Genomic DNA, 22,798 nt, shown 5'->3' with positions numbered 1-22,798 from the left:
TGGGAAGTCCCGTCATTTTGCAGGTAAAAGAACATTTTCTTCTTCTTTTTTCTTCTTTTTCTTTTTTTTTTTTCGTTTTGTTTTTTGTTTTTTTTTTGTTTTTTTCTTTCGTTTTTTTGTTGTTGTCTAATACCTGCTTTTGGTAGGTTTGCCTTATGGAACGGCTTCGATTGATCGAGCCCCCAGTTCATGTTCCTTCTTATCATGCTCGTTCGATTGCAATGAGGACCAGGTTGTACATGGTGGACTTCACTCGAGTCTGCGACATCGGAAGAATAAACTGAAGAGTGATGATGGCCCCTTGATTAGGTGGATTGTACCATGGTGGCACCTCAAATCTGTTACTAGAGTGTCTTCTTTGGATCCTACTCGATCCGTGCGCATTCCTGGCTTGGAATTTATGGTGTGCATCTTCCCGGAAAGGCTGATGAGACAGGTTGGACTAAAACAGACGATCCCGAAGCTTGATACCGTCCCGCAGACTGCCGTGGCACTTACTACAGAGAGCCAAAGGGAGTGGGCCATTAAATGGGCTCAAAGAAACGTGTGGTTCTTGAACTCTTCTGTTAATGCCTTATGGGTGTCGGATTCTTATCTACGATGGAGGAAAGCTACTACTCCGGAAGAGCGCGAGAGATTGAGGAAGCGCGAGCCTGTTGATTACAAGGTACGCGAGGTGGAAAAAGAGAAAGAGAAGCATCTGACTGAGGGAGAGGAGGAAGCCGGGTTTCGAGTTGTTCATCCTTCGAAGAAACCGAAGACCTCTCCTGTCGTGGAGATGGTGATTGGCAAGAATGGGAAGTCTAGGCCTCGAGAAAGACCTTTGGGGATTAGGTCCGATGTGGCGCAAGAGCGTCCGGCCCGAGGTCGTGACAAGAAGTATGACAAGAATGACAAGGGCAAAGGGAAGATGAAGGAATAGCCCAAGTCTTTATTATTATTTATTATTATTATTATTGTTGTAATAAAAAGGTGGAGTTTTTAGAATCCTAGCCTATTTCTATTTCTTTTATTATGTAGCGTATTATTATTAGAAAAAGAATGAAATAAAAAAAAAGGTTAAATGGTTACGAAACCGTTGTGATTTTCTATTTATTATTCTTGTCGAATTCCAAATGCAATGCAAATGTCCTTCTATTTACATTTTAAAATAATGGGTTGTATCCTGTGAAGGATTGCCTACGTATTCACTAAAAAAATGAAATGAAACCCTTGCGCGTAGTTCGAGTAAATGTAAAAGAATAATTGTTCTAAGGAATAGCTTGTAATGAACTTAGAAAATAAGCATGAGCTTTTGCTTACTCTGAAGGTGCAGTTTAGTTTATTTGATGATATGAGGATGACAAAATTTGTCAAAATGTAAGAGCAAAGTGACATTAGCTTATTTCAGCTTGGGCCAGGGGCCGTTTATTTAGTGCCACAAGAGCGACACGTGAGGTTACGCGAGGCGCGTTTTTGTTCCTATTCTAGGCATAATACCGTTTTAGTTGGTCGAGGTTTGTCGGGTTGGAAAACTCGTTTCCATCTAGGTCTGTGATTCTAACCGCCCCACCTGGGAGTATGGATTTGACTAGAAATGGCCCGGCCCAATTAGGTTTGAATTTTCCCCGTGGGTCAACAGATAAAAGAGCTCTAACTGACTTTAGTACTAAGTCTCCTTCTTTGATGTTCCTTAGCCTAACCTTTTTGTTGAAAGCGCGTTTGATACTTGCTTGATATGTTTGGACATTGTGCAAGGCGCGTAGCCTACGTTCATCCAGGAGGATGAGTTCTTCATATCTATCCCTCTTCCAATCGGCTTACGGGATTTGACTTTCGAGTAAGATGCGCAAGGATGGTATCTCTAGCTCGACTGGTTGTACAACTTCCATGCCGTAGGTCAAATAGAAAGGAGTAGCCCCAGTGGGCATCCTAACAGATGTGCGATATCCCCACAAAGCGAAGGGTATATTGCTAGGCCAATCTCGATAGTTGTCAATCATTTTCTTGAGAATTGTGACAACATTCTTGCTTGTTGCCTCTACCGCGCCATTAGTCTGAGGTCTATAAGGCGAAGAGTGGTGATGCCTAATTTTGTACTTGGCTAGCAATTGTTCAGTCTCAGCTTGGAAATGTGATCCATTATCACTAATGATCTCATGTGGGCAACCGTATCGACATATGATGTTGTTTTGTATGAACTTTGCCACGTTTTTAGCCGTGAGACTAGTGTAGGAAGCCGCTTCTACCCATTTGGTAAAATAGTCTATTGCTACTAGGATGAAACAGTGACCTCCTGTTCCGGCTGGAGTTATCTTACCGATTATGTCAATTCCCCAGGCAGAAAAAGGCCAAGGAGATGTCATTTTATAGAGCAATGAAGGAGGGACATGTTGTACATTCCCGAAGATTTGGCAATTGTGGCAATGCCTTACATATATTATGCAATCGGATTCCATTGTTGTCCAATAATACCTCAAACGTGTGATTGTTTTTCCCATCATGGACCCACTCATGTGAGGACCGCATTCTCCATCGTGGACTTCTTTCATCACTTTCCGTGCCTGTGAATGATCAAGGCAATGTAGGATTACACCAAGAGGTGTTCTCTTGTATAACTCTCCTTGCATGAGAACGTATTAAGAAGCGGCGTATAGCGCGTTGTCCCCTCTTGTCCATATCTGGTGGATAGGTATCATTGAGCTTGAAATTTAGGATTGCTTGGAACCAGGGTTCCTGTGCGATTTCCTCTTCATCGGTGATTTGATGGACATAAGCCGGCTCTGACCGTCGTTCGATACATAAAGGCATTTCCACCATGTCATCTGGCATATTAATCAAAGATGCGAGTTTTGCAAGAGCATCCGCAAATTGATTTTCTTCTTGAGGTAGGTATAGATAGGTCATGTGATCAAAGAATTGGGCAACTTGGTCTATTCTGGCCTGGTAAGGTGCTAATCTTTCGCTTCGGATTTTCCAAGATCCCGTAACTTGATTGATGATCAGGGATGAATCCCCATGTACTCGGAGGTTTTTAATGCCTAAGCTCACTGCCGCTTGTAGTCCAATGAGACAAGCTTCGTATTCTGCAGCGTTATTTGTCACCTCGAAGTCGAGTTTGACAGAGATTGGTGTATGCTCACCTTCAGGAGAAATGAGCAACACTCCTATTCCAAATCCTCTTAAATTTGATGCTCCATCAAAGTAAAGGTCCCAGGAGTCTACGTCAGTTTGGAGTATATCCTCGTATGGAAATGACCAAGTGTCTATCGTTTGTGCATCGTTAATGGGATTTTCTGCAAAGAATTCGGCAACGGCGCACCCTTATATAACTTTCAGGGGCACGTATTTGAGGTCGAACTCTGAGAGCATCTTAGTCCATCTTGCTAGACGTCCATTGAGGACGGGTTTTTCGAAGAGGTATTTGACCGGATCCATTTTGGAGTATATTTTGACGGAGTAGCTAAGCATGTAATGGCGTAGCTTCTTCGTTGCCCACACAAGAGCGAGGCATGTCTTTTCAAGTTGTGAGTATTTGCACTCATACTCCAAGAACTTCTTACTAAGGTAGTAGATAGCCCTTTCTTCACTTCCTACGGTTTGAGCTAGCATGGCACCCATGACTGTTTCGGTTACTGTAAGATATAAACCAAGAGGTTGATCTCGTTGAGGTGGCATGAGCACTGGTGGTTTAGCCAATATCTCCTTGATTCGGTCAAATGGCTTTTGACAATCATCGTCCCACATCGTGTGGTCCGTTTTCTTGAGCTTCTTGAAGATAGGCTCACAAATTATGGTGAGTTTTGATATGAATCGACTTGTATATTGCACTTTTCCTAGGAATCCTCTGACTTCTTTTTCTGTTTGAGGTTGTGGCATTTCAATCATAGCCTTGATCTTGGAAGGGTCTATTTCTATACCTCGTTGGCTAACGACGTATCCCAGGAGTTAACCGGAAGTTACTCCGAATGTGCACTTCTGAGGATTGAGCCTCATGTTGTACTTTCGTAGCCTTGCGAAAAATTTGCGAAGGTTCGCAATAAGACCTTCTCTATCCTTGGACTTGACAATCATGTCGTCTACGTATACCTCAACTTCTTTGTGCATCATGTCATGTAAGAGTGTAGTTGCGGTGCGTTGATATGTAGCTCCGGCGTTGATGAACCCAAACGACATTACCGTATAGCAATAGGTTCCCCATTGAGTGACAAAGGCGGTCTTATGCATGTCTTCTATGGCCATCTTGATTTGATTATAACCCGCATACCCATCCATGAAGGATAGTAATGCGTGGTCTGCAGTATTGTCCACCAATATGTCGATGTGTGGTAGAGGGAAGTCATCCTTAGGACTTGCTTTGTTTAAGTCCCTAAAATCAACACAAACACGGATTCTCCCATCCTTTTTGGATATAGGTAATATGTTGGCTACCCAGTCAGAATACTCGCAAACTTTCATGAACCCGGCTTTGAATTTCTTATCGACTTCTTCCTTAATCTTAAGAGCCCATTCCGTTCTCATTCGGCGAAGCTTCTGTTTCACAGGCTTGAAACCTGGCTTAATCGAAATTCTATGTTCGGCAATATCCCTGTCGATCCCTGGCATGTCTTTATAGGACCACGCGAAAACATCTTTGAACTCGTCGTGTAGGAGGTCTATGAAGTCGGCCCTTTCGGTAGAGCTCAAGGTAGTCCCTATCCTAAGTTCTTGGGGTTCTAGTTCGGTTCCTACATTGATGGGTTCAGTGTCCTCTATTACTGGTCCCCTTCCCCTTCCTGTAGTATTTCTTTGGCTACGTAGGGAGGTATCTCGATTGAGTCTGGGTCTTGGTCATCCTCAGTATCATCGTAAACAAAATTGCACTCAAGATAACACAAAGAGTAAGTAGAACCTGATTTATTCATATTAAAGTTTAAGAAAAGTTGAAACAAAGAAGCCATCTGATCTGTGGTCAGTGGCGGCAAAGGGACAGTGGTTGGGACATTTCCCGAACTACTGTTACTACTCGAGGCTAACCTAGGAGAAACAAAGGGAACGGGGATGACGACAGGAGGTGACTCCTTAGCGACTTCTCTAGACTCTGACTATGACTTCGACTCCGACTCCGACTCGAACTCATCGTCTTCTGGTTCTCCTTTGAACATCTCTCCTTCTCCAGTGGTGAGCTTGAAGAGTCTTCCTTGATTGTTGGTCCACTTGATTGATTTTCTCCATCCTTTCTGCTGACTCGCGTTAGTTTCTGTGATTAACGCGGTAGGATTGAAGCGATCGTCTTGAAGTATCATGGTAATGATCTCATCCTGCGCTGCTTTAACAAATCGATCCTCTCCAAACAATAGACTAACAACTTGTTCGTCTAAGCAAGGTGCTTGACGGGTTTTGACGGTAGGAACCGTTTCTGGAGGGATAAAGTAACATTCGTGAAAGATCTCGATTCCGGCTAGCTTCCTTTCGAGATAATGCCATGGCTCGGGAAATCCGTGAAAGAGTTCTAGACTTCCTTCTTTAACAAAGTATCCGTTGAGGGTAGGCAGATAGGGTCGCATTTGGACTCCTACGTATATACGGTTTTGAACCTGAGCAAGCATCTCGAGAACTTCCTCTTTAGTGGGTTTGTACCCTAATCCAAGTGGTATCCTTTTTGAGTTGCCTTCCTTGTATGGTGCGAAGGTGTTCCTTCGGATAGGGTTCAAAGGCATTCCAGGGAAGTATCCCTGGGATTTGAGTATGTGGTTGACCACTAAGTTGGAGTATGGATCATAGTATAAGGGTTCCAACTCGCTTTCTATGACATTTATGCTTTGGAAGCCCCCAAGTTCATATACTGAATCTGCAAGGACTTGATTGTTCGACTTCTTTTCGATTATTGCCTTGATGGGTGACGAAGTGATCGTCACCACTTTGCCATTTAGTGGGATCTTGATCTTTTGATGAAGGGTGGATGTCACTGCTTTGGAAGCGTAAATCCAAGGTCTTCCTAGGAGTATGTTGAAGGAAGCTTCGATGTCCACTATTTGGAAGTTAACCTTTCGTTCAATTGGCCCTGTGGCTATGGTTAGGTTAACGAGTCCTACTACCTTTTGTCGTGTACCGTCGTATGCGCGAACACCTTGATTGGTAAGGGTCCAATCCGACTTTTTCATGCCTAATTTATATGCCGTTTTGAGGGGTATGACGTTGACCGCGGAGCCATCATCTACCAAGGTCATTAGCACATTCTTCTTTAGACAAATGACAGTGATGTAAAGAGCCAAGTTGTGACTAGCGCCAAAAGGTGGCAAATCTTCGTCTGAGAAAGTAATAAGATTACTTAGCTTCGGTGATTCTTGGAAGACCAAGTTGACTACTTCTTCGGGTGTGGAGTTATGTGCTACATTTAGTTTAGCCAAAGCTTTCAGTAAAGCTTGGCGATGTGGGAATGAGCTTGCTACCAATTGCCAGACTGGAAGATCAGCCTTTGTCTTCTGTAATTGCTTGAGCAAATGATCAGTGGAGTCATCTTCGTTATCATTTGGTGTGACAACATTGGTTGAACCATTTTGGACTATTTCTTTGACTAGGGAGTTTTTAATGAGATACTCGTCCTCGTCATCATCGGCCCATACTCCGTTGATTGTAGCTAGTTCTCTCATTCTCATGATTTCATCCTCCAATTGCGTGATTTGGTTGACTAATTTATCAACCACGGCGACTATTTCTTGCATAGTAGCGTTTTGAGAGAGGATTAGTGGCACATGCTCTTTAGGTGTTGCGTTGGGGTCAAGTAAGGCCGTCACCACATTTTCTAATTCCCAAACTTGTCTATCCACACTCCTTGCCCATGTGATAAAGTCGGAAATGGTAGGAGAGATAGTGGAGTAGAATCCATCACTCTCGATCGCGTGGATCTCATCTTCAATTGGAGAAATGAGGTGTGAACAATCTATGGTAGATTCCTCACTTGTGATCACTAGAATCCCAAGAGGGTTCTGAGTGTTGTTGGGTTTACCTCCCGGCGGTATTGGTAGTCGACCATCTTCAATCATGTCTTGAAGCACATTTTTCAATTTGTAGCATTTTTCCGTGTCATGCCCCTTGCCCCTATGGTATTCACAGTACGAGTTCTCATCCCAGAACTTGGATTTCTTTTCAGGTTCGGGAGTAGGTCCTATGGGTTGGAGTTTGCCTTGCTTCATTAACCTTTTTAGAGCGTTAGAGTAAGTGTCCCCAAGGTTTGTGAATTTCCTTGGTGGGGTACTTTTCTGGGATGGCTCGAGATGGTTAACTTCATCGGTCTTGCTAGTGGAGCCGTAAGAACGGCTAGTTGAGCCTTGATATCCTCGACCTACCGTTTTGGACAAGAGCCCTTTACGGATGTCATCTTCAATCCTTGTTCCTAGTACGGTTAAGTCCTTGAAAGTTTTGATGTTTTGGTATCTCAATCGGTTGGCATAGATGGGTTTGAGATTATCCACGAACTTCTCCACAAGGGTAGTCTCATCCGGGCGTTCAACTAGTTGAGTACTAGTCTTTCTCCACCTACTTAGGAAGTCGGTGAATCCTTCTTTGTCATTTTGGGTAAGAACCTCTAAAGTGCGCATGTTAACCTAGATTTCGGCATTATCCGCGTATTGCTTAGCAAACTCGATCGCGGCATCTTCCCAAGTAGCAATCTTCTTGTGTTCTAAAGAGTAGAACCATTGCTTTGGGATGGTGTCAAGAGATGAAGGAAAGATCCTTAAGAACAACTCGGGTTTGATGCCTTTGATAGACATGTAATCCTTAAAGGCGCGGATGTGGTTCAAAGGGTTTTCGTGCCCCTTGAATTTAGGGATATCCGTCATATTGAAGTTGGTTGGCAATTTGGAGTTGACGGCCTCATACTTGCGGTTGTTCTCCCTATAAATGTCGTCCCCTTTAAGGTAAATCAATTTCTCCTCTAAGTATTGGAGCCTTTTCTCGGCTACAGTCATTCCCATGAGAGGATTTTCGTCCTTGGATTCATCCACGAAGTCACCTACTACTTCACTTTCGTGAGGAGGCAACCTCCCCTCTACGACATAGATCCGGCCCTCAATGGTGTCAAGGCGATCATACACTTGATCTTGAGTAACTTGGATTTGAGCTAGTGCGGCCAGGATTCGATCATTACCATCTTGAAGTTGATTGAGGTTCGCGTCGCTGGTTCCAGGCATCTTGAAAACTGGATAACAGATCGATGACGAATCAAAACACGATCGACCATTCTAACACACTTGCTAAGAGAAGAAATGTTTTGACTCGTGAAGTGGGTGTGTGCCACTTGTGTTGAGTGAACTTTGAAGAAAAGACAAGGATTTGAAAATGTGTATCCTAGTCAACTATAGTGTAGTTGTAGAAGTGGACTCGAAGTGAGGTTTTGAAATGGGCTTGGACCCGAATTTTGACTTGACAAAGTTTCGACTTGGTTTTGCGCTAATTAATGGCCTTTTTGTTTTTTCGAAATTTCTGTTTAAAAAAGAGTTTTGATTTTTACAAAAAACGTCATGGCTTCGTTTAGAAATGGTGATCACGTAAGGTACAAACATTCATACAAGCATTATAATGGGATGCTGAGTGCATTTAGAAGGGTTTTGGTTTAAAGGGTGGGTTGCCATACCGAACCATCAAACCCGAAGTCTGTGGACAGGCTCGTACCAAACAAGAGTAAGGCCGATTCCTAGTCCATTTCCTCAAGTAGTGAAGGTCCTTGATACAAACAAGAGTAAGCATCATGGTATGGATGACGTCAATCGCTATCCATCGTTAGGCCCAAATAAGAATTAGGACCGTTTTGACGGGACGATTGGTCGAATGGGTTGGGTTGGGCCTAGGAAGACCGAATAAAACAGTCTAGGAAGACCGAGTTATGAAAACTGACAATTGTCTTGTACAAATTATGCCCTAACCTTGTTCAAGTTTCACCCTTGGCTACACGTAAGTGCATTTTCCCCAGCGGAGTCGCCAAACTGTGGACAGCGGGGGCCCACGGGGGCGCTTGGGAGAGAGAACAAGCGTTTGCATTTGTTGGAGTCGCCACCAATTTTTATGGGAAATTGGAACCGTTCAAATACCTCGTGTCATGTCAAGACACAAAGTAGAGACATGAACACTAAGCAATCGTTACCCTTAGGATTTTTTGTCTAGAATGACTCTCGTGGATGCCAATGAACACGGATGTGCACAGAGATCTGGAGTAAGGGGTGAGGGTACGTATTAGGAAGCTCTTTTGATCGAACACCTAATCCCGCCCGCCTCGATAGCGGCCTCTACTAATGATTAGGGAAGTTATTCGTACTTGATATATCGTCGATTATATGCATGCAATGCAACATCCAAGTTTTAATCCTAACATGTGAAGATTAGACTAAGTCGGTGAACAATTAATTTAGCATACAATTGGGTCGAAGTAGGATTTAATGCTCAATTACATATGAAAGCATGCAAATAAATCATACAAATGCGATAAATAATACAGTAGTAGAAAATTACAATAATTACAATGGGTTGAGCGATTTATGTCGAAAATACCTTTAAAACGGATAAATGGATAAAAAGAATGAAAGAATGAACAGAAACAGTAGGCGATAATACGGTTAATAGTTAATTGTACGTAGACTAATTAAGCTAGGTCAAGCAACAACGGAGTTCAGAGACAGAAATCATCCTGGAACAGGCGCAGCAGGACTTTGCCCTCTGGAAGAGGCGCAGCAGTTGCTGCGTCTATTCCAAGGGTGAGTTCTGGCTGTGAAGCCGGAACTGCAAATCGTTAATGTTAATTGGTGATTTTAAGGACTGATTAATATATTTACTCGGATGAAAGTGATTAATAGGTTATTTACATGGGATTGATGGTCATAAAAGCGATAAGACATAGATGAGACGGATGCAAACGGATTAAATACATGAACGAAGGACTGATTAGTGACATAGGTGAACAAAATAGGTTAAACATGACGAATTAATGACGGAAACGACAAAAGACAGATGAAAATATATCAAAGGATCGAATTCCATAAACCCAATATGAACAAATCGAATTTCTACAACCCGGATTGAATTTAATGACAAAAACCCGCAAATATGAGATTATAAGGGATTTAAGTCGGATTTAATGACAAATTGAACGTGTGAAAGATGAATAATAAATACATGTGTAATTAATAGACTATTGTAACAAAGAATTAACGAAAACAAACGAAAAAAAACAAAAGCAAATGAATTACAGAGGACGAAGGAAGAAGAAAGGAAGCAGGAACTGCGGTAGCCTCACGAAGAGGCGCAGCAGGTACTGCGCTCCTTCGAAGAGGCGCAGCTGTTGCTGCGTCCTTTCTCAACGGTCTGTCTTCTGAAAATCCGTAAAAAGGGTTTTAAACACGGTTTTAGAAATCGGTTTTAAAGATGTTTTCTACATAAACCTTACATTAATGATGATACAAAAGGTAAATAACAATAAATAAAGAAGGATTTACACCCTCAGACTTACATGTTTGACGAAACGAGAAGAACTAAGTTATCGATTAGTGATGCTCGACTCGAATGTAGACGAAAGTGCCCTCGTGACCGGAAAACGATTAGATTAACTAAGTTGATTGATGTGGAGTTGGTCAAATTGGTCGGTCATGCAAACGAGGCTGGTACTCAGAAGGATCCGAGCCTACGTGGTCGAATGTTCAAGCACGTAAACGCCAAAAAGTAAGAACAAAGGTCTAGAATGCAAAGGGAGAAGAGAAGGGCGGACACTCGCGTGAGATATATGAAGAGCGAAGGCTCCTATTTATACTAATCACAGGAAGGAATTAGGGTTTCGGAGAGACTTTGGAAGTGAATCTCGGAAAGATATGAAAAAGATACGAGAAATACGCAGAAAAGGACCTGGGAAGAGGCGCAACAGTCACTGCGTCTCTTGGAAGAGGCGCAGCACCTGCTGCGTCTGTTCCCAAGTGGTTTCCTCCTGCGGAAGAAAGATTTCCGTGTTTAAGTTATGGTAAGACGGAATAATTTGGTTTTCCTTAATATTTTGTATGAATATTACGGGAAATTGTTTACCAAAGAATAAAGATTGTGAAATATTTATAAAAATATAGAACATAAATATCCGGAACATTCCAGAACATTTTGACTCGGGATTTAACGGTTATCAGAAAATGAAGACGGTTTTAGGCCCGGACTCCAAATGTACTCTAATTACTGTCAAAACGACCGTATCGGCACGTAGATGACAACTAAGAGGTAGACATCAGTAATTGAGTAATTACTTGACAATAAACTTACAAACTGTCACAAATCGTTCCGCGTGCCAAACATGCAGCCCAATCATCACCGGGTGGTTTGCGGGAGGTGCAGAAATGAGTTATCTACACTTATTACCAAGCTCCATATCCCAAAGCATCCAAGCCTTTTACACCAACCCCAGATAGGGGATTTAACGGTACATTGAAGGCTAGAATGGGATACAACATGAAACCTTAGGTGAAACCTTTGGGTGTGTACACACAAAAAAAAAACAAAAATTTTATGCACCTCATTCGAACTACGCCGAGTTTGATTTCGCTCTATGCGAATACATAGGCAATCCCTTATAAAGAGGATCAACCCATCCACCATTCTTCTTGTCAAATTCTTACGGGTCTTAACTTAGTCCAAATGAAGCCACCTTCAACCGAGTCAGTCTTAGTATTCGATCTAGGCTAGGATGAGGATCTAGATTCAGATGAGAAATTCTGAGGTTTCAAAATGAGCTTTATCTGACAGTGTGGCCAAAGATGTGCTACTTGATATGGTCCGCGTTCCGAGAAAGGCTTGCTTGGGGAATTATGACACCTTCCTCCTTTTATTCAAGTTGTGTGTCAGTTATCTGAGCTAAGGTTTATGCACACTTCGGAGTTTGTCCTGATTCTAGTTAACCCCGGTCAACTTCATATGTTAAGCACCCGAGTCATCAAGAGTTATTCGATCTCTCGAATTTAAAATCGTCCAAGTCAAAGTCAAACGTTTGAAAATTTAAATTCCAGCTTTATTTTAAATCAAATTTAAATCTTTCAACTTTCAAATTCAAATTTCAAACCTTTTCAAAATTCAAATCGAAGTCTTTTGAATTTCGATGATTTTAAAACAATCAACCTTTTTTCGTTAATCTTGACTTTCAAAAAACAAAATCAAATTCTGTCTCTAAATTTGCTATGTGAATTACTATGTGAAGAATTTTTTACTTTATATAGCACTGTACTAGTTTGTTACAGGCACATTTACAGAATCGAAGCACCGCTGCTAATAGGTTTTTTTTTTGGTAAAATGTAAAAAATATATTGATGCTCAAAAAAACCATATACAGTATACATTGTTCATAAACCATATTCCTATCACAAACTCATCTATATCATCTACCATACTTCAAAGAAGACCATATAGTAGATCATACTAGCTAGTGCAGCAATTTCTCAATCCAATGCTTATCCTTTCTTGACACTGTACCCTGCAACTGATGCTTAATCCTGTTCCTGATATCCGCTTGTATCATCATCACACACCTGCCAGGACTAATTATAACACCCTCATGCCTGCTTGAATTCCTCTGATTCCAGATATAATACATAGCAGCATTGAGTATACTATTCAGGACCCCATTCTTCAGTCTCGTGAACCTCCTGTGTTGCCACCAATTCTGGGTATTAGTAGCAGACATAGTCACACCCGTCCATTCCTGAACTTTCTGAATAACTCTCCTGTTATACTGGCACTGGAAGAAGAGGTGAGGAGGTGACTCTTCCTCTTGAGCACAAATACAACAGCTGCTGTCAGGGACAATACCAAATCTGTAGAGCTTGTCTTTGGTATTAAACCCTTGCTGATAATACAACCAAGCTATAAAACTGTGTTTGGGAATGGACCATTTGGTCCAAACAATATGAGACCAGCTTACAGCCTGGCTGGTTGGTCTTAACCAGCTATACCCCTTCTTGATAGTATACTCCTTACCTGGTACCATAGCCCATTCATTCTGATGATATGCTGGCTGAAACTCCTGCTTCAATTTACAAACTTTTTTCCACGTCCAACTGGCATCCTGGGGAGGGTTATAGTCCTCCCATTCTTGTCCCTTCAGGTAGACACTATGCACCCATTGCACCCATAGTTTAGATGGGTGAGCCTGAATCCACCAGACCAGTTTCCCAACTGCTGCTTTATTCCAACTGTACTCATCTCTCAGACCAAGTCCCCCCTCCTTCTGATTAGTGCAAAGTTTTGACCAGGCAACAGTAGGGGTCCTAGCATATTTAGTCCCTCCATGCCACAAGAAGTTCCTGCATATTGCTTCAATTTTGAGGAGCACTGCCTTTGGAATGATGAAAATAGAAGCCCAGTAGGAATGTAGAGTTCTGTATACTGCTTTTATTAACACCAGTCTCCCAGCATACGAGAGTTTTTTGGTTCCCAGTTGTCTTATCCTCTCAAAAACTTTATCAATCAATGGTTGGCAGTCTTTGATTGATAATTTAGATGGTTTAATTGGCACTCCGTACTTGAAAGGTAATTTGCCTTCAATGCGACTGAAACCCGAACTATTTCTCTTCTGACTTCACTAGATACTCCATTAAAATACACATTCGATTTTCCCCTACTCATCTGAAGTCCTAATGCTTGAGAAAAGGTTGAGAAAGTGCGTAGCAGGATCATAATGGAACCCACATCCCCTTTAGAAAAGAGCAACAAATCGTCTGCAAATATTAAGCTACTCAATTTCATTGATTTGCAAAGAGGGTGAAACCTGAACTTCATTGTAGAGGTAGTATAGGATAGCAATCTGGTAAGATATTCCATACAAATTGTAAAGAGCAAAGGGGACAAAGGATCTCCTTGTCTTAATCCTCTTTGTCCCTTAAACCAACCAAAGCTATCCCCATTCAAATTCAAGGTATAAGTTGCAGTTGTGACACATTCCTTAATGAGAGCAATAAAACCAAATGGAATATTTAATTCGTGCAAAGATCCGAAAAAAGGAAACTCTACTCCACTGAGTCATAAGCCTTCTGCAGGTCTATTTTGAATAGACATCTAGGGGAGACACTCTTCCTTCCATAAAGTTTAACAAGATCTTGACAAATTAGAATGTTCTCCATAATGCTTCTACCTTGAATAAAACCTCCTTGAGTGACAGAAATTATATGAGGGAGAACCAAAGCAAGCCTTGCACAAAGAAGTTTTGAAATGCATTTGTATACCACATTACAACATGCAATGGGCCTGAATTGTATTACAGTCAAAGGATTTGGCACCTTCGGGATTAAAGTAACATTAGTAGCATTCAATTGCTTGAGCATTTTGCCATTCCTAAAAAATTCATGGACTGCAAAGACATACATCTCTCCTCCAACAAGATCCCAACTAGTTTTAAAGAAATGACTAGAGTAGCCATCTGGACCTGGAGCTTTGTCATCCGCGGTATACTCAAGATAGTGCTTTTGATTTCTGCATCGATGCACTGGCATCAGTAACATCTGGTGGTGAGACTCATCACATTTATTACCTTGTTGTACTACTCTGGGACTGACAGGGGTTGTGGGGTGAGACTGGCCTAACAACTGGGTATAGAATCTTAGAAAACTCTCCTGAACCCCCTCCTTATCAGTGTGATGATTTCCCGATGATCGATGTCTGTCTTTGCTCGATTTTGTCTCCTCCTAGTCTTCAAGATGCCATGGAAGAATGAAGTATTTGCATCCCCATCTGCACTCCATTTCATCTTTGCCTTTTGTTGCAGAACTGGTTCTTGAGCTTCACCAATGTTGATAAACTTCTCTAGCCTCACATTCTTGTTGAATAAGGCTCGAGTCCCGAGGATTCACTCCCAAGCTTTGCTTTGTATTTTATTTAGTTTAGTGAGAGCCACCTCAAAGATTATTCTCAATATCGCAAACCTGGATCTGTTCAAATTGTTTGAGCCCCCGCTTCGATTCTTCAATTTCTTAGCTAGCTCATACATCTTAGTTCCAGTTTGCATACACGTCCAACCAGCTTGAACAGTCTCTTTGAAGTTGGGAGCCAGGCTCCACATATTAAAATATTTAAAGGGTCTGGCTCTCTTTTCATCAGTTGCATTAGCTTGTACCACACAAGGAGTGTGGTCAAAGATCCCCTCAGGCAAAAAGTGTGCATACATAAGAGGGTAATCATTGAGCCATTCCTGGTTCACTAGGAAACGATCCAGTCTGCTATACACTCTGTCAGCAGGGCAATGTTTGTTATTCCATGTGTACAGAGCTCCCATGGCAGGACTATCTATCACTTCACATTGATGCAAGCATTGCCTGAAATCTTCTGCATCCTGCCTAGAAAATGATCCTCCCACTCTCTCATCCTCAGTCAAAACACAGTTGAAGTCTCCTCCAATGGCCCATGGCCCTGAAATGTTATTTGCTAGTCTGCTTAAATTAGCCCAAAGAGACTGTCTCTCATTGCTGCCATTGAAAGCATAGACCATGGTGACATGAGAACGTGCATTGGTACTCTTATGAAGCACTGTCATATGGATATACTAGGCATCATACTCTAGAAAATCTATATCCCATTCATGCACCTGCCACAAAATCCAAATTCTGCCTCCTTGATGGTATGCTGAGTTTGTAGAAATACTCCAATTGCTAAAGGAATTCATGGTTGTGTGCAATTTATTTGGTTTAATTTTAGTCTCTAATAAAGCAAAGAAATTAATATTATTATTTATCAAAAATCTATGTATAACCTGCTGCTTACTCCTCATATTCATACCCCGCACATTCAAAAACCCTAGCTTAATCATTGATCAGGATTATGGATGGGGTGTCCCTCTGAGCTATTGGCCTTCTCTGCTGAATCAGCAAGAAGCACTACAGTAGTCCCTCCTTCTTTTACTTGGTGTACGCATTGGCAATGGGGGGAACTCTTTAATCCGAACTGAGAATGGCTCTTCCTCCACCCTGGGTGCAGGAACCCTAGGCGTGACTAAGTTGTCAAGATTTCCCGATCCAAAGTTTTTGGCTTCTCCACTTTTCTCCAAACCTGTTTAACAGGCTTAATTGGTTGAACTTTGTGAGTGGTTTGATTTTTCCCTCGTCTGCAAGTGTTGTGGTCATGCCCCAGTGTCTTGCAATGAGTACAAAGCACTGGTTTCCATTCATATTCAAGTTTAACCTCCACCAGTTGCTTCTTTTCATCATGAAATTTCACTGCGTCAGGGAATTTTTGATCAATTTGTACCTCCACCAAAACTCTGGCATATGCTAGTCTTGTTTTCATCTCTGTAGCATTATCTTTTTGGATATATTTGCCTACCAGTCCTGCAATTTTTGGCAAACTTTGTCCCCAAAATTTCAATGGTAACTGATGCAGCCTTAGCCATGTGGGTACATTTTTAACATGCTCTTTCTCCAGTGCCACGTTCTCCTGCCATGGCTTAATGATGACAGGTTTACTATCAAATAAGTAGTGGCCTGTATTCAACACCTGGTCCTGCATGTTTTTCGTGTGAAACCTGACAATAAATATCCCATTAGGTATGAATGAGATCTTGTCTATGGTATCCTTATGCCATATCCTCCTCAAATATCCTTCTAGCACCGCCATGGGTGGATTGGCTCCCAAGACATAGCCATAAACAGCCTGCTTCCAATATTCTAGTTCATCATGCACGTCCTCATCAGATAATTGAAGCAATGGTTCTGACTCCTCTACCGCCTTAGGACTCTTACTCTTGGATACGTGCACCCAGTCTCCCTGCTCCTCAGTACCTGGTACTACCTCTCCCTGTGATGCTATATCAGTTTCTTTCGTTGGTTCTGCATCATTAAGGGAAAAAGCAGGGATACCTAGGATATTCTGCATGCTCCCATGCTTCACAGCATCCTCCTCATTATGTATAGGGTTCGCTGTTTTTGCAAATCTAGTAACCTTAGACTTCTCTTTAGATGTTACCCCTTTCCTCCTCGTGATGTTGCGTAGCTTTGCAGACTTTGAGGCTGAATCCCTCGCCATTAATGTAAGAGATTCACCTTTACGTGGTCGGCAAAATCGCCTTCTCAAGAGAGCATTAGGGTTTTTTTTTTGGAGTTTAAATTTTTTAAGAAGTTGTAATTTTAACTAACTAGTCGCTGCTAATAGGTTGGTACACCCGCTTGCATCACAAAGATATCAACAATAAACTGAGGGCTTTGTGAGCCCGATTAAGCAAATCCGATCCACAAGTTTGTCACAGCTAGCCGTCACCCGTAAGCAGCTGAAACATAACTGAGCTACAGGTTACATCCGTTAAAGCGAATGGGTTTGTGGATGTGGGGATTTGATCGCAATCCACGAGTTTGAAAATCATTTGGAGTCGCAACCAAATTTAAGGAAATTTGGGACCATTTTGAAAATGAGATTTGAGTTCGTTGTTGAAAGTACGTGACGGGAAGTTCATTAATAAAACACCCACCCCTGCCCGTTGCAATAACGGCCTCTACTAAGGACTATGATGGTTAATTGGACAAGACTATGATTCATTGTAAGAGAATGCAAAACACCATTTTGATCCTAACATGTGAGCTTGGTTTCTAATCGTTTAATGCATCTAATCTACTTTGTCCAAGTGATTTAGCATGTGACGTTGATTTGAACTATACAAACAAGCATTCACAAACATGGCTTAGATGGGAATGGGGGAGCCGTTGGGGAACTAACTATTACAACCCAGACGATTTTCGTCGACTCGATTTGCAAACAATTGAATAAAAGATACAACTCGATCTAAATATAATTGCTAAAACACGGCACTTGATTCACGTTTGACACGCCTATCTAGGCCTTGAAAAACGTGCCAATGATGTGGCCATGGCTCACATAGGACTTCGTCCTTAGCTTCATCGTTGTTTTACGCACTCACTTTGATTTAATAGAGTAAATACTTCAATTTAACGAACTAAAACAAAGGTTTTGTAAAACCGTTTTCACTCAAAATTAAGGACTTACTAGACCCATATTTTAAAGTACAAATTACATTGCTTGACTTAAATACAATAGTTACAACGATTAAATTACAACAACAATTGAAATAAAACCGCAATAATTAAATAAAACAAGAAAACGAACCAAGCTTGGCACAAAAAACCGAGACAACACACGCCCATACACACGGCCTAAAGGGGTGGTCAACGTTGACTATTCTAGTCATCGAATACAATGAATCGGATACTAAACATGCGCAATTCAACTAGCGAGAAATCGTCATAAGAAAAGATGAATTCATTAAAATTATTTAAATAAATTCATTTAAATCTTCCTATGTCGGGTTTAGTATGACCTATGAATGTCTAATTCATTTAACATGCTTTCCACATATTAATTTGGTTAAGTAGTGATTTAGCAATGATAAACGGTACAAATAACATACATGCATCATTAATTAAATAAAATAAGTCTAACATGTTAATTAATCTAATTATTTCATAATTAAAATTAAAACAAAATATTAAACATGAGAACGAAATAAACTAACTAAAATTTTATTTTAATTAATTTAAAACATGTTATCGTCGTGAAATTAACAATTTGTTTCATTTTATAAACTTAACATGCAATTATTTTAACTATCATGTTATGGTCATAAAATAAAAACAAACATATGATCGAAATACTATTATTCTAACAGCAATTAACCAGCATTAATATAATAATTACGAGCAAAAGGGAGAGAAGGAGACAGGATTTTGTGCACCCTCAACTTACATGTAAACTTGGAAACCACTCGGAATCCCGTATGCAAGTTTTGCATAGAAGGCGCGTCTTGGACGATCGTAAAAATTTTTTGAAACGATTTAACGAAAATAATTTCAAAAAACAAATAAACTCTCACGTAAAAGGCACTTCGTGCAGCGATTTTCAAACAAAGATTGTGATTTCGTTTCTTACTCAAATCTGAATCTGAAAGATGTTATAGAATCCTTAGACTCCAAAGATTCGAACTTTAGCAAATAAATAGAAGAAAAAGCAATTTAAAATAATTAAAAAAGAGTGAGAACAGATGCAGTTTACACGAGTTCAAAAACGCGATTTTGTTGTACTTCGTACAACGATTTTCAAACGAAGATTTTGACTCCGTTTCTTGCTCAAATATGAATCCAAAAGATATTTTGGAATCCTTAGACTCCAAAGATTTAAACTATAGCAAGAAACATAAGTAAAAACGATTTAAAAATAATGAGAATTGGACGAGAACAGTGGTTGTCCAAAACGCGGGAAAACACAAACAAGAGAGCAAATCGATTCTCTAATGCTTGTCTAATCCATTGTATGAACCTTGTACTTTGATTCTGGGTATAAGAGGGGTTTAGGGCATCTTTCTTACGTGAGGTTGATCGTAGTTTTCTATAGTTTTGAGTTATGTTGAGTGTGTTGTTTTTGTCTCCTTTTTTCGTCCTATTTTTTTTTTTTTTTTTTTTTTTTTGTGTGGGTGTTGGTTTATATAGGAAACGGGGTAGGGGTGCTAAGGTTAGGTCATTTGGCTGGTATATGATTGGCTTGTGGAAGGGGAAATGTAGTTGGATGAAATATGGAAGGTGGAAGGAGATATTGTGGACATGGCCCACCTGTGAGCCCACTTCGATCTGTGGACATGCAGCGGTATTTTTGAAAGCCACGCTCGGCGGCGTAAAAATGCTTTCGACTGGATCGTTTTAGATCGGTCGGTTTCGTCTCGGTAAGGGTCTCGAAACGATTAGAGATGTTCAGAGTCGCCACCAAGCATTTGTGGGATGCTTGGAACCCGTTCAAATCCACTTTATACCTCGGTCAAACGAAGCACAAAGTAGGGTTTGACATAGGTACTAAAGATAAGGAATCGTCCCTCGCTCTTTAGCATCCTATCTCTAGAATGACTCTCGTCGCCCTGGATAAGGTAGTCCACTATCCAAAGTTTCTGAGTAAGAGGTCAAGATACGGATTGGGAAGCCCTTTAATCAGACACCCAATCCCGCCCGCGGTAGCGGCCTCTACTGATCGATTTTGATTGGTTGAATGTAAAAGTTGATAAAACGGTTTAAATGCATGAATGCGCATACAATAATTTAAACCTACCATGTGAGAGCTTTCTAAGTCGGTTGATTTAATCCAAGTATCAAGTATAAGATGTCGGGTTGGATTTATGGTTGATTTACATGCAAGACGGAAATTAAATATCCATTTACCGTATTAGGTTTATAGTGTATAACGTGATCCATTTGCCTTAGTAAAGCATTTTGCGAACATGATTTTAAATAAGAAAATAGTCATCTGATCCGTCCTATATCCGGGCTAACCGGAGTCGGGATCGTCCTAGACTAATGCTGGAAAAGGAACAGGCCCTGCACCAGACGGCTACATGAGGCGCGAGCCAGCCGGCGGTGCAAGGGGACCTCCCCTGATTTTGAAAGTGAGAAATGAAAGGCCTGTTTAGGCGCGGGTCAACCAACGGTTATATGCCGTGTTCTGACCAATTGAAAAATGTTGTAAAACGTGTTGAAAAATGGGTATTTGACCCGATTTGGTTTGAAAGAGTCGTTTAGACCGCATTTGTTGATTTGAAGAACTAGACTCGAAAAATCATCATTATTTTGACGATATTCGGTGTCGGGTTCGACTTTGACAAACTTAACATGAGTAGTTTTGAAAATGATTATGAACGAATTATTTTAAGTTCATTTGAATGTAATTAGTCGATACTCATCATCGTACCCGGGTTGAAATCCGGCATGGTATGTAGAACCAAGGATGACTTTGTGTTGGGGACTAATATGTTTATTTTGGAAATGTAAAGAAATGATGAAAGGCTTTGAAATACCTCCCAAAAATGTAATAAAAGGCTTTAAAATACCTTTTAAATGTTATTAACCAAATATTATCACCGAAAGACGGACTTCGCCGTCATGGTATGAGGAACCAAGGGTGAAAAATGTTTTATGGTTAAAAGAAAAAAAAAAAAGAAGGTTTGAAAATATTTAAAATGGTAAAAAAATCGATTACAAATATGAAAATGGATTAAAGGGAAATGACGAGGACAAATACGGTTGAGTTCTGACCTGGACACCCCATTGAGGCGGGAGCAAGCCGGTGAACCAAGGGGCTTCTGTCTCAGGCCAAAAATCAGTTTTGGCTCGTTTATAACATGTTTTGGTTCATGTTATGCAAGTTTTAGCATGTTATAGTCATGAAACAAATAAAAACATGATAAAACAAGGATTTTTACACCCTCATACTTACATGTTTGGTTATGGCGAGTGGCTGACGTAAGTGTAACAGCTCGTTTGGTCGGAAAAAACTCGGTTTAAAACCGTTTTGGTAAGTAAAAAAGAGTGTTTTATGATTAGTGACGGTGTAGTGGTCGAAGTGGTATGTCAAGTGATTTAATGCACGATGATGGTACCAAACAATGTGTAAGGCTTGTATTCACGATCGGTAGGTCGTAAATACGCGTCGACTTGTGACTTAGGAAGTCGAGTCGAGAATTTTAAGGGAGAAAAGAGGGGGCAGACACTCGCGTGAGTTCTCAAATGGGGACATTTAAGAGGTATTTATAGGGAAATGAGTGGTTGTGTGAGTTTTGAGCGACGTGGCCACCTGGGCTGCTCAAAGAGGCGCGAGCCACGTCGCGGTTCTTCGAGGTGTCTTGTCGCTTTCACACAATAGCAATCATGATTTGTTCTATCCTAGGATTTGTAGTCATATATTTGGTACTTGACCATTCATAAATCCGAGAAATCTTAGCGTAGAAGACTTTGAATGTTTGTTTTTTGTGGTTGACTCGGTTTAACTCGTTGTTGGAGTCGGGATATGAATTTTTGAGTCGGTTTTTGGTCCGGTGTCGGTTTTGACTCTAGTTAGTGTCATTGAGATCCCGTCGCCGTGCATTAAACACTCCAGGTATTTTTAAAATGTTTTGAAATGTTTTATTTTCGAAATCATTTCAAGTTTTCCGATGTAAAGTTGCACACAAATTGTCGATCAGACGCCGCGATTCCAAAACATGTTATAGTCCGATAATCATGGGGTGTTTATTGGAGTCTCAGCAGATACTGGGTATCTACAGAGCCCCCACTTTGACTGAGGCTTGGACAGGGTGAAAGTCAAAGTAGAGCCCCCCACGTCAATCAAAGATTACAACTAGGAGACCCGAGCAACGTCAAGGCGACTCGAAAGGATTCGGGCCAAGGACCTGCCGTCGGGATGGGCGACGCCAAGGCGACTCGAGGGTACGAGCCAAAGACCTATCGTCGGGAACAGTTTAGAGTCTGTCGACTATCCGTGTGGGTCGTTTAAAGTCCGTTAGACTACGTACAAAAGCTCGCCAGCCATAAGAAGGAGTCATACCTGAGGCATCTTCGGATACGTCCTTGCAGGTTTGTGGACAAAGGCTCACCAGCCGTGGTGCGTATCTGAGGAGGGCTCGCCAGCCGCGATGCGTAGTAAGGCTCGCCATCCATGGTGCGTACCTGAGGAGGCCTCGCCAGCCGCGATGCGTAGTAAGACTCGCCAGCCATGGTGAGTACCTGAGGAGGGCTCGCCAGCCGCGACGCGTAGTAAGGCTCGCCAGCCATGGTGCGTAATAAGGCTCGCCAGCCATGGCACGTATCTGAGGAGGGCTCGCCAGCCGCGATGCGTAGTAAGGCTTGCCAGCCATAGTGCGTAGTAAGGCTCGCCAGCCATGGTGCGTAGTAAGGCTCGCCCGCCATGGTGCGTAGTAAAGCTCGCCAGCCATGGTGCGTAGTAAGGCTCGCCAGCCAAGGTGCGTAGTAAAACTCGCCAGCCATGGTGCGTACCTGAGGAGGGCTCGCCAACC

The 22,798-nt window shown here is 41.5% G+C and overlaps 2 protein-coding genes across 2 annotated transcripts; both read right to left on the bottom strand.

Moving 5' to 3' along the window:
* Positions 1–12,400: 12,400 nt before the first annotated feature.
* On the bottom strand, positions 12,401–13,755 carry LOC141613987 (uncharacterized). The gene is made up of 2 exons (XM_074432735.1): positions 13,500–13,755; positions 12,401–13,362 (listed from the first exon to the last, which is right to left on the bottom strand). Exons 1-2 carry the CDS (start codon positions 13,753–13,755, stop codon positions 12,401–12,403), a joined length of 1,218 nt encoding a protein of 405 aa, XP_074288836.1.
* Positions 13,756–13,982: 227 nt separating this feature from the next.
* Positions 13,983–15,502, bottom strand: LOC141613986 (uncharacterized). Its single transcript, XM_074432734.1, has 2 exons — positions 14,895–15,502; positions 13,983–14,445 (listed from the first exon to the last, which is right to left on the bottom strand). Exons 1-2 carry the CDS (start codon positions 15,500–15,502, stop codon positions 13,983–13,985), a joined length of 1,071 nt encoding a protein of 356 aa, XP_074288835.1.
* Between the last annotated feature and the right edge of the window lie 7,296 nt (positions 15,503–22,798).

This window comes from Silene latifolia, chromosome 11 (genome assembly GCF_048544455.1).
Source record: "Silene latifolia isolate original U9 population chromosome 11, ASM4854445v1, whole genome shotgun sequence".
Classification (NCBI taxonomy): Eukaryota; Viridiplantae; Streptophyta; class Magnoliopsida; order Caryophyllales; family Caryophyllaceae; genus Silene; species Silene latifolia.
The sequence above is the reverse complement of the archived record's forward strand: the minus strand, read 5'-3'. Positions and strand labels throughout refer to the sequence as shown.

What these genes read in the sequence shown, in the direction of transcription:
- LOC141613986 (XM_074432734.1), bottom strand. Translation starts at nt 15,502, where the DNA reads ATGACAGTGCTTCATAAGAGTACCAATGCACGTTCTCATGTCACCATG. An exon ending in AACAATTTGAACAGATCCAG is followed by an intron (nt 14,446 to 14,894) that starts GTTTGCGATATT and finishes GCATCGATGCAG; the next exon opens with AAATCAAAAGCACTATCTTG.
- LOC141613987 (XM_074432735.1), bottom strand. Translation starts at nt 13,755, where the DNA reads ATGAAGTTCAGGTTTCACCCTCTTTGCAAATCAATGAAATTGAGTAGC. An exon ending in GAAGGCAAATTACCTTTCAA is followed by an intron (nt 13,363 to 13,499) that starts GTACGGAGTGCC and finishes TAATAAAAGCAG; the next exon opens with TATACAGAACTCTACATTCC.